The 12,696-nt window shown below is 39.6% G+C and overlaps 1 protein-coding gene across 4 annotated transcripts in view; it reads right to left on the bottom strand.

Annotated features, from left to right (window-relative positions):
• The window catches only part of pcdh17 (protocadherin 17), a 55,679-nt gene that overhangs the window by 28,686 nt on the left and 14,297 nt on the right, over positions 1-12,696 (bottom strand). For 2 of the 4 annotated variants that reach the window (XM_035394530.1, XM_035394532.1), the window contains exons 3-4: positions 1,644-1,702; positions 1,286-1,458 (exon numbers count right to left, since the gene is read on the bottom strand). In XM_035394530.1, the coding sequence (XP_035250421.1) occupies positions 1,286-1,458; positions 1,644-1,702 (232 nt within the window). The remainder of the gene's footprint in view (positions 1-1,285; positions 1,459-1,643; positions 1,703-12,696) is intronic. The other 2 variants (XM_035394531.1, XM_035394533.1) reach the window with 1 other exon arrangement.

Here is a 12,696-nt window from a genome sequence, read left to right as displayed (position 1 = left end):
AAGCCCATCAATTTTCTTTGTGCGTGGAGGGGAAAGTTACAGTCTTCTGCAGTCTTCTACAGTCTACTGCAAAGGGTTAAACAGGCCACTTTACATCACATCTTTTTATTCATCTTCCAGTGGCTGCATCTCTGAATGCATTAATCCTCTGAAAAGATCATTGGAGGGGAAAAAAAATGCATTCTGTAGAAAGACGTCCTAAATGTCAATGTTTATGACCTGGATGTTACCGCTGCTGTTCCATGAGCTAACCTTCTCGTCATCGTTGTAGGGCCAATAATGGATTAATTCTGCCATCTCAATCAGTGGCTTCCAGTGCCAATGGGAGATTAAACTGCCACATTTAGAAAATTTGAAACATAAGGAGGACCTCTTCAAATGTTCAGTTTCTCCCATCAGTGCATTTGGCTAAACTAAATGCATATGTACCGATCGTTACAGTCCGCACCCAGGTTTACTTTTCTGGCAAATGTTTAAAATTGCAAAAAAAAAAAATGCATAACAGTTTTCCCGTTTCTGTTTTGACCTTTCCTAAATGCTTACAATCCTCTTCACCAATATAACCAATCTGTGAAGTGACCAAAGCATGAGCCAGGGGCTTATAGTATACAGGTTATGAAAAGGTTAGTACAAACTTTGTGACACTGCGTAGGGCCAGCAAATAGAATTATATGGCATCATATTTGCAGCAGAACTAGAGGGATGAAAAATTGCCATTGGAGTGGTTAGTGTTCTACATGTGTCATGTGTAATATTCTCCAAATGGTAGTGGTTAAAATAATTATTCATATTTAATCAATACGAAGATGTTACATTGCCTGGTGCATGATAAGTCGTTTTCCATGTTCCATTATTAAAGTTTTAAAGAATCATGTTCAATGGTGGTTCTTTGCTTGGACTAAATGGAAGAGCTAAAGTGGTTTGGCTTATAAAATCATAATGGACTTGTCTTGTCTGATAAACTGATAACGTGACTGGAATATTAAAGAGCGACAGACAGGGTGAGGAAAAAGAGTGGAGTGGGGGGACACACACCAAACAGTCGCGGGATATGGGTGGGATGGAATGGGGAGAGTGAAATGAAGATAATGGAGAAGACAAGAGGAGAGGAGAAGAGCTAGAGTGAAGAAGATGGAGAATGAAAAGATAGGCCAGAGGGAGAGAGAGGTAAGAGAGAGAGAGAAAGAAGGAAAGAGAGCGAGAAATGACTCTTTAAGCCACCTTACTGCCATGGCGTTTGTGGGGGGAAGGGAGGGGGGGGGGTGAAGCAAGGGTAGTGACTCACCCTGCTCAAGAGGAGGGGCTTTAGCAGAGGTCGCCTTCATCTTGAGTGCCTCCTTGGCAGACATGTCGCAGCATGAACCTTTATTAGTGTCCTGGTCGCTATCGGCCTGATCACTGTCGCCATGGCCACTGTCTCTAAGGCTCGCTCGCTCTGGGTCCTTGAATGTGGAGCTGCTACAAAAAAATAAAATAAAATTAAAAAGAAGAAATCAAAAATCAAATGAAAATAAATTAAATGAAGTGAAAATAAAATAGGGAAGTGGAGTGGACTAAGCCAGCCGGTCCCTAATCTTGGGCAGGAGGGTTCGGGGGAGTCAGGCACGCTGACAGGAGTGAACGAGTTATTTAGCGGCCCTTACCTTTGCACAAACTGCTGCCTGCTGCCCATGTAATTGGACTCTGCGGGGAAATTGTCTGTCTGTGAAGGAAAAAGGAGAGAATTTATGTGTTGTGCTGCACGGGGATAAAAAAAAGTCTCCTGCTGAGCAACAAGACTTACTGGTGGAGAAATAATTAATAATGCAAGGGCTCTCTTTAATCTCCAGATTGGCACATTTTTGATCATTTAAGAAAAAAAAACATGAAGGGGGGAGGGGGGTGACAATGCTAATTAGACCTGCTAAAACAATCCCATCTTTCCAATTCTTCAAATCACCTGATCAGTGTCTATGGTCTGGAAGAAAAGGGGCAAACATCTTCAGGTTTGATCATGTATTCTCAGAGATTACTTGCAAAGTGACCGTATCAGGGAAAAACTATGACAAAGCACCGGCTTTTACTTATTTTACTAATTTTCAGAGAATCTTAAAGTGTATATATGTCCAAGGCATGTATGTTTGTGTACATACACTAGGTTTAGCAATGTTGTATAATGTGTAGAATTGTATACAAATATCAATCACCAATCATCGTATGCACTGCGCAAGAGCATATGTGTGAAATCCAGGAAATGTGAATATACCCAGGTTGTGCACATAATGCGACTCCAGTAATGAAGCAGAGTTGATTTAAACAGTCAATCACTGGAAGACCATCTTTTTTTCCCCCACTGCGTCTTAATTCCTCAATATGGCATTTCGTCCCTCAGTCAATACAAACAGGGCACACAAACTCAATTTCAGAAGTGGTCTAGACAATATTGATGAATTTATAAACCAAAATATAAGAGTGAGTCAGGAAATCTAATGCGGTGATCACTGCCTTTACCACCCATTGCAGTTTGATAAATAATTTAAAGAGAGATTGTCACAGTTTATTAGTTAAATGAAATCATGTAATTAAAAGGGAAAAACAAACATTAACATAATTTGATTAGAATGGAAACAATGAATGATTATAATCATTCAAAAAAAATTTGAAGAGTGGGATCATTATAGGTTGTGCATTTCAGTGTATCAGGGGAACATCAATAGGCTATTGAATAATTTGAATGTAATTCATGTTGATTTTAAAGCACTAATTTACTTTCATTATATTGCAAGGGGACATTGCTTGTAATTAGAAATATTTTTCTTCCCAAGCAATTTGGTTCATTTTTGTATATAAACACAAACTGTGGAGTAATAAAAAGTGCATACAGTTTTTATACGTTCTCCCTTGGATGCAAGTTCATTGGAATATTCCAAAGCGAACCACACGGTAAAGATGAATCAAAAGGCACAAATGGCAAACAAAGGTCAAACACACCTCTCCCATTTACTGCCCCCTCATTTTCTATGTCCATTTCCTCCATTTCAATGATTACAGATCAACCTTAAAGATTATCAAAACAGCAGTACGAAAAAAAGAAACAAAACAACCTGCAAAGCTACAAACGCACTACAGAAACGATAGTGGTAGCACTGAAATGGCAGACCCGTGAAGCTTTTTGTCACAGAGGGAGCATCAATTTGTGTTTGCACAGTTTTTATATTTGCATACAGTAATTTGAGCTTGGTTTGTGTATGTGTGTGTGTGTGTGTACATGTACATGTGTATACAGTTGTACAGATGGCAAATACATACAGGGTGATCAAATAAATTTGGAAATCAATTGAGACGAACAGTTGTGTGTGACAATTTGAGTGTATAAAAATAAATATTTCTGGTCCTGAAACAAACAATACGTTACGTCAATGCCATTACGTAATGTACGTATCATTTAAATGAAATTACAAAAACTCTACTAGACTTTGAATGCATATTGCATAACCATTTAACTAGGAGACCAGCAGAAAGTGGGATGGTCCCACACACACACACACACACACACACACACACAAACCTGCCAGCGGATTATATCCCACAAATTTAGCCCATATTCTGAAGACGAGCACTTAGAATGAGCTCCACTGCCAATAAAAGGCACGTTAAGGAACTACAGAGAAGGCTTCCCTGCCAATTAGAGGAGAGACGCATCTTATGGCTCCGCTTCTTCCTGTCAGCTTAATATATCGGGTCATATTAACATCCAGGCTTTGTCAATAAGGCCAGGCTGGATCCCATTAATGGAGCTATCCCACCAATATAACCGGCCGCGTCTTTATGGAGCACTGCCTTGTGTGGAGGAGCCGTGAAATGAGATTATAAGGTTACCCTGTGTGCATCTGGCTGCCTGGCACGTAAATATTTCAGTAATTTGATCACACAAGCTGTAGAAACACCTGTCTAATCGCCGATTTTGGGGACAGTTTTGCTCTGCTCTGCTGCGACAAATCTGGCCGGTGGCGAGGCGTACCGGTCCAAAGCACACAAAGAATTAGTGTCTATCAAAACAGGTTTTCTGTTCACACGTTATCTCTCTGGCTCCCTACTGCGAGGAGTGCACACTCCAAACACTGCCGCGCAAGTAATGCACACATAAAACGCCACCCCGCACGCACCGCACACCTGACACACGCCAGCGCACATAGTGTGCACTTGAAATGCAGCTGGGCATGTAGTGTGCACTTGAAATACAACAGTATATGCAGTTGTGTGCCCTTGAAATACAACAGTGCATGTAGTAATGTAGGGTTAAAACACAGCAATACAAATATTTTACACTTGAACTATAGCATGCTTGCAACGGTTTGCGGGGGTATATGTGTGCATATATGTGTATGGGTGTGTCACAGCGCGGGTGTGTGTGTATGTGTGCCGCAGCGTGTGTGTGTGTGTGTGTGTGCGTGCACTTTTGCATGACTCTCGTTCATAACGCAGCTGCACAGTCGGCTCCCCTGCGCTCCTCCAGGGCCCAGGAGAGGGCTTTACCCTGCACTCTGCACAGCCCCGCCGATGACAGCCGCTTCAATTGAGACAAATGCAGAGGGAGGCGCAGTTTGTTTTGTGACCAAGGTGTGGGAGTCAACGAACGCTACAATGCACACTGCCCTCTACCAGCCTCTAGAATTTATCAAAAACATCTGGGAGAGGTCTGCTCTGTGCCACCTTCTGAATGTCAATGTGTGACTAGAGTTGGGTTGGTAGGGGGAGCAGGGACTTGGGCTGGGGGAAGAGTGCAGCAGCTGTTTTTGCACAAGTCAAAACCACATGCACACTGCCATCCGTAATCTTCATGTTGTTCAATTGGCTTTTAAAATCAATAATAAAAGCTTTATTTTGAGTGCCCCCCTTACATTTTGACCTGGCAAGGATGGCAGGGGGCTGGCTAGGAGGGAGAAAACTTCTGATAGGTATTTGCACTTTCACAGTCAGAGGCTGCCTGCAGGTATCCCCAGAAAAGGAACGCTTACATCAGCTCATCATACACTTACAGTGCAGAGAGGTATCCACGTAACGCTCTACTTGAACTGTACACCATAAGGCCAACATAACATTTTTGGAAGCATGACATAACTGGTCATAAACAGTCATGTTAATGGATTACAGCTAATAACCAATGTCACAGAAAATTTGGTAATATATGCAGTGGTTATTTTGAGACTGTTCAGTTACCTTTTTCGAGATACATTCTGAGTATTTTTTAAATGGTCAAACGTTGTACTACAATGTCATGTCTGGTTATGACAGGTGTATGTCATGTGTATGTCAGTGTTGCGTAGGCTTTATTGCTTGTCTCTCTGCAATAAGCCTAAAGAACAAAGCACTCAGAAGTGCTGGCAAGAATATTTTAGCAAAGATTTTAATTAAAAATATGGATATCCAAAATTACAAAGACATTTGCACACTTAGTATTTGTACCAACACCAACACATACAGTTGATTTGTGCTTCAACAAGTGGTGGAAGAATGAGGTGGTATGACATCAAAAGTGGGTGGAGCTACCGCATACTACTGGGAATTGATTTGAACCAATCACTGTGTTTTGTTATTAAGCACAATACTTTTCATTGGTTCAGACAAGTCAGCGACTGACATTTTTGCACCACCTATTTTTCTCCCATTCTCCCATCACTGGCTTCAACCCTTCAAGGGATTCTGATGAAGACTTGGGAAAAGGAAAAGTTCAACCAGCCCAATAGTCCAATGAAAAGAAGTTATTCTGGAGAGATATGTGGACATATGCCGGATAGGGATCTTTGTCCTTTCACAACACCTTTGAAAGACCTGAGAGGTTTAATCGATTCTGGTCGATTTCCAAGAAAGAGAGGGAGCATTCACGGTCATGCCCCGATGCCAACATGAACAACTGCACAGTAAAATGTTCAGTGTTAATTCAACTCTAACAGAGTACATGTGAATCCAATAGGGATTTAGCACAGAACATTTTACCGTGTGCCAGAACGTGGGCGCTCGCCAATGTTCAACAACATCAGCACGCACTTTAGGGTGATAAAATTCAATCTGCAGCTTCCACATTACAACCTGTCTGCGAGCCGCACCACTGGTCTTACTTGAGTGAACTAAATGTCACCAACATTCATTTCCCGCTACAAATTCCCCAATGACTTAAATACTTTAACAACCCATTCTCGCTCACTGTAAAATTAATGCCATCTTATATATGACATTTGTGGGGTGCAGTGTCTGGTTGATGAATTATAGATCATTAAACAAGCTCTTTATTGTATATTACCTGCTTCGAACTTCCTTTAAAACATCAAATTACTACTTAAGAGCTTTACAGGATTTCAGCTTGTTCATCTGTTTGGAGTAATTAATGGCAGTTTAAAACAATATACTCAAAATGTGCTGTACCATTATCACACAAACACTTCACCCTTATAATTAACATTATTATTATTATTATTATTATTATTATTATTATTATTATTATTATTAATATTATTATTATTATTATTATTAATAATAATAATAATAATAACAACAAAAGGCTAGAATTAAATAGAAAATTTGTTATTAGCCTCACAATAAGTGAAAGTTTTTGGTGTTTTCTGAACACTTTGTGTTCATTTACAAGTCAAAGAAGAGATGCTGCCTGAATCCAGGCCAGCATTTATTTGGCCTGAAGTCAACCGCCATTTGTATCAATTCCAAAAGTAAATGGAAAAAATGAAGAAAAAATCTGGCGCCGAATTTAATTTTTTGGGACAATCTGTAATATAAAATAAGTGGCACAGCACCAGAGAACTCCAACACCACGCTGTGCTGATGCGCATCACAAAGGTAGAGCACAAAGCGGAATATTAAAGTTAGCACAGATACAGCTCACACAGAACCAGATCCCAGTTCATCTTATTTCAGCACAGCCATAATGAACCCCAAAACTAGGTCTAGGTTACGCAAGTATGAATTACATTCAGGTGCCTGAGGGTTCACTTTGATGGTAAAATAACATATATGCAAATCCTATGAACTTCACTGAGGAAAAGAAAGGGGGATTTCTGAAATCAGCAAGGGCACCAGAGAGAACAGGCAAGGAGGGGACACCAGTGGGCTGTGGAGTGGAGCAGTGAGTCTCTGCCACATGCACAGAGGTCCTTCTCCCAACCATCTGTAGCACATCGTCAGATTCTCAACTTCAAATAAACGTAATGGTAACAGTGTGTGTATGTGTGTTTGTGTGCATGTGTGCGCGCGGAGGGGGGTGGGGTGTAACAAATCCCAGAATTATGCAAAGTAAATAAAAGAACCACATCAAAGGTTATTTGCTTATTTGTGAGCATCTAATACACATAATGTTCACTTTCAAGAGGACTGTCCTGCTTCAGACATACGCATTCTACAATGCATCACAGCATATCAGTAAAATAAGAATAATACAAAAAATACATGGAAAATCCGAGAAAAAAAACATGTAAAAATTCAAAATACATAAAACAAATATCAACATACATTGAGTATATTAAATATTAATATACTACCTGCCCCATAGCACTACATGAAAATGCACTAAAAAGTGGCTTAAAAAAGGCTATATAATATGCTTTCAATATCCTAATTCATTTCACAATATCCAGAACTATATGCCCCTGCTATGTTATTGATTGACCACTTGCTGGTACACTTAGCACACACTGAGGAAGTTCTCATGTTCCATAACAGTTTGCAAAAGGTCATTGAATCAGACATTGGTAGGATCAAGAAGCTAAAGAAAATGTTTTGTACAGAGTTGTACTAAGAAATGTTTATTCAGAGCAGTGCATGTAATAATCAATTTTGTTTTATTCTTAGCAAGATATCTGATTATATTTTGCAAGGTGTAGCCAGGTGCAAGTATGGAGGAATACTATTCTGCTCTATGAAGAAGACAAATTACTTCAAAGCAGATCAAATTACTGGAAGACATAAGTAGCTACCATACTTCTTGTTTAAATTAAATGGAAATACTTTTCTACATTGAATTATTGTGAAATATTATAGAAAACAAAAAAGTTTATATTATTTGAGGTCCTCTGTCAATGTAAAGTCAAGTTAATGCAAATTTATGTAAATCGTTTAGAGAATTTAAAACGAAAATACAGAATTTGGGAAATATCACTGCAAATGTAGTCCAACCTACCTAAAAGAAGATGAGTGAAGACTAGGATATATTCAATACAATTCCAAACACATCAACTGTAATATAATTCAAAACAGGACACAGGGGATGTGCCATAACTATACTTTTACTTATTAATTAAGTTTCTCCACATTGTACTGTGCTTATCAAGCAATTATTTCAACCATAAAATTACTATACAATTATGTTTATTTTCTTCCATAAATATTACCTGGTGACTGCCATTTTCCAGCCTAATTCCTTCTTCCCAAAAATGTAGTAATGCATTCTCAAGGTATACAATATATAAATGGACATAAGTCATCCCAGAAACTATTACCTAACTCAGGACTTTCCATATTATATTTATTGAATGATAGGACCAAAAGGGACACTAAACAATGTTACTTTTTATTTTTCATAGTATATTCATGAAACTTTTACTTAATATTTTAGTTAAATAGAATTAATTTAACACTGATTGCTGAGCAAAATTCAAATAATCTTTTTTTATGTATCATGCATAATTATTCCATGTCCTCTTTCACCACAGCCCTCCCCACTCCATCCTGAGTTTCTTTCTGGAATGCACCCACTGGCTGGAGCTTGGGCGAGGCCTCTGGTCTTGGTTTTGTCTGTCGGAAGAGCAAATTCTTTAAAAATGTTTAACAAGTCTCCGTGCTGAAAAAGCTAGCCCACCGCAGACCAAAACGCTTCGCCTTCTGCAGGATCCTATCTTCAGTCTGCTGAGGATACGACTTCAAGTTCTATTCAAATAAACAGGACCATGACATTTCTTATTAGATAATAAAAAATTTAAAAAGCACTCTCTATCTTTCTGTGCACTTGGTCTTGGATTCAAATGCTGATAGAGAAGAGATGTTCTCTGCTGTTCCCACATGAGTAAAAACAAATATCTGCAGGAGCTTACTGAAATGTGCCAGTTCTACTTTATTAATGTTTCTGGCCCTGCTCTCTTCTGTGTCTTTTGGGTGTGGCAGAGTGAGTTGCTAAGCAACGGCAAGCCGCACAGCATGCAAAAGCAGTAGTCACTACAAATGCGTTAAGATACGTTTTAGAAACCTTTTCAAACATCTTGGCCAATCACGGAACAGAGAAACTACAGATCCTCCATGTTTTAACAGATGTGTGATGATGCTATAGTGTTTCCAACTCAACCATGAAAAATATGGAAACATATATCTGACTTCCCATTTGTTCAAAATTAATTGAGTCTGTGGGAAATACAAGTAAATTCCAGCATTTGCTTGCAAGAACAGCATGTTTTATGAAAACTATTCATGTCAACCTAAAGTTTTTCAGCAAAAGACCAATGTACTAAATCACTCAGAAATGTAAAGAATGACAGTTATTTATTTACTCTTTTACAGGTATTGTGCCTTTGCTCTGTGTAATGTTATTAAGATGAAAGTATAATAGTTCTTGGCATAAACCTTATATTCTCAATATTATTTATTTATCAGTACATTTAAACATGACAACGATATTTTGACATGGTCAAAGACTAAAACTTTCAACAATTAATAGAAATTCAAGTACCTACGACTAAGCAGTGAAGTAATTAAATGCATGATGAGCATTAATGGGTATTAGTGAGATTTTTATGCGCCAGCTCACCAGCGCTCCTCCACCTTCTCACCGAGGTCAACTTATCAGTCAGGAGAAAATGAAAGCCAAGCTCAGTTTTGCATGTGTATGTGTTTGTGTGAACCAACAAGGTAATTGCATCAGTTCTCAGTAAATGATGCACAGTGCAGACACGGATTTGTCTGAGTTACAGTTAATTACTCTGTGCTTCCTGTCAAGCCTACCTAAATGGCAATCAGTATTCCACCCACTATCCCTTATTTGACTGGTTATATCAATTGAGCAGTGCAATCATTTTAACTCTCAATACAACAAGGCTGTGTGAACTTTGGGATTTTGAAACACCCACACCCGTTTGGAAAAGCTGGTTTCCATCTCAAAATCTCATCTTCCAAAAATGTGTTTCTGAAATTCCCACCCTATTGTTCTGGCATCACAGAGAAGTAGGTGCTCCGTTCGACAAATAGCCTAAGAAGCAATTAAACTGAATAAATAAACATCTTCCTGGATTTGCCATTCCAATGAAGGTATAGTGTTTGTTTTCAAATTCATTTGTATTGTTCGTAAAAAATAAAAAAAATTTAAAAATTACCAACAGCCCCAATCATGATGGAACAATCCAGAAACCATCAAGCTTGCTTCCACTCAAGCTAAACTAAACGATGACTCAAAGGTGGTTAAAAATAAAGCAGCACTACAGTGCAGCCTATTTTTAAGAGAGAAAATCAGAGTTTTCCCTCAAATAAATAAATGGAAGGTATGTAAAACAGCTACACTAAATCTGATGAAAAATGATTAGGTAGTATGTGTGTAATGCCTGTAACTAGCCTCAGTCCTTGCCCTTCACCCAAACACTAGAATTATGCATTTTCAGCTGTTTGTTCACTTTAACCTGCACATCATGCTCCTCATATGTATTGTGTTTTCTAGGCATGAGCTCCTTATTTTACAGGTGGTCCACGATTAACTTAAGGAAGCTTCAAAAATGTACTGCATATATGGATGACTGAAATCCTTTAAAAGGGAGAATCCACCTTAAAACATCAAGGAGTGGCATAGCTGTCTGTGCTACAAAGACCAAGGCTGTGGACCATACTCAAAACATTATAAAGGAAAAAAAAAAACGCATTTTAAACATACAAAATATTTCCGTGTAGCCTACACACAGCATGATACTGTCTCCAAAATAAGATACAGTATTTTGTAAAATGCCCATTTGTAAACAATAAAAAATGATATAGGTCCTATTCAATCAGGCATTGTGGAGCCTTGTTAACCTGACAGCAATCTTAATGATTGTCTAACTGGAAATTACTAAAGACCAAAGCAAACACAACAAGCATGTATTCAGCGCAGTAGACAGTTATTCTATACAGTAGTTCTATTTTTACCTCCTAGCAGGCCCTCACTGTCATCCAGAGCCACTCTCACTAGCGATAATTATATTGACACTTGCATAGGTTAGCTGGCAGCGTTGCTACTGCTGCCACGTACCGACGGAAATGACAAAGAAAAGGAAAAAAATAAATAAAAATTGATAGAAGCTGCTCATGTGATTTTCCTATACGGCCAAAGTGAGCCGAGGGTGACTCACTGGCTGTATACCTTTTTCATCACGTATCACGGCGCACGGATTTACTGTCTCACCATTACTCACCACTGAGGTGGAGGGAGGGGCCTACAGGGACTGAAGTGACAGAGACAGGCGTTGCGTTGTGACAGACGAGCAACGATTCAACCCCCACCCCTCCTTAAATAAAAGCATGTAGAATCCAAACGCTCTCCGTATTTGTGTAGCAGTGGAGGGCAACAGTGCATAAACAAGCTGACACAGGGAAGGAGGTTAACCGTTTTCCCTCCAGTGTTTTATATATGTTAAACCCATCACAGAGTAGTGCCCATCACAGTAAGGCCCAAAACTTTAAAGGCCAGATCTCCTTTACTGTACATGATTGTGTGTGATGTGTGTGTGTGCATGTGTGAGTTTGTGTGTGCATGGTTTTTAATTTGTATTAAGTCCTGCAGTACCTTCTATAGTCTAGATGGATCCAAATCTACTCTAAGAGAGCAGGTACTTTAAAATCAAATCAATGAGAGGACATGGCAGTGATTTTTATTCCCAGTAACCAGTACAATGTAGACCCAGTTGGTGAGTTTGTCTACCTACCTGTTTAGACATATACTACCTATGGTGGTAAAGCCACATTTACACTGAGTCTGTTCAGGGTGAGTTCTGTAGTTTGGCTGCTATTGGAGGGACCGTCCCACTCATTCTATTCATTCACTCATTCACTTGCTCTCTTCAGAATTCACTAATTTATTCACTCACTCACACCATCTTGTCCAGGCTCCCTCAGAAATGCTGTTTTATTACTAGCGGGTGCAAATTTTACAAAAAATAAAAAAACCAACAATCACTATTCTATCTGATTTCCACCATTTAAATTTTAAAAGCCTTTTTGTGCAGAGAGCCGCATTACAAAAGCTTATTAGGACTTTGGAAGATATATCTTTTTATCTCATCAGAAGTGACAACAGGTGGTCAGGATTAGAGAGTGGTGACAGCGGGACGGGCGGTTGGCAGGCAGAACCCAAACCCTGGGCAGGGACGGAACAGGACAGAACACCTCAGATCACATCGCGATGGGCAGGATCAGCACGGAGCCACCTGTCACAAATTCGGGCTGATCCTCGCGGTTCATCCTAAATCCCTCCAAGGCCTGCTGATTCCCTGCCTGGATAAGAGGGATCAGTGATTTGGGCTGAGGGTGCCCGCGGACACCACGGACTCCCTGCTGACACACACACCGTGAGGGACACGGGTGAGAGCCCCGCCTCGCTCAGGTAAAACCAGCCCACACCCCCTCCTGGCATCCAGAAGACATTTCTGCCTGGTTAAATAAAAGATGAACATATGCCCTAGAAATCACACAAAAACATGC

Source organism: Anguilla anguilla, chromosome 15 (assembly GCF_013347855.1).
Source record: "Anguilla anguilla isolate fAngAng1 chromosome 15, fAngAng1.pri, whole genome shotgun sequence".
Lineage (NCBI taxonomy): Eukaryota > Metazoa > Chordata > Actinopteri > Anguilliformes > Anguillidae > Anguilla > Anguilla anguilla.
The sequence above is the reverse complement of the archived record's forward strand: the minus strand, read 5'-3'. Positions and strand labels throughout refer to the sequence as shown.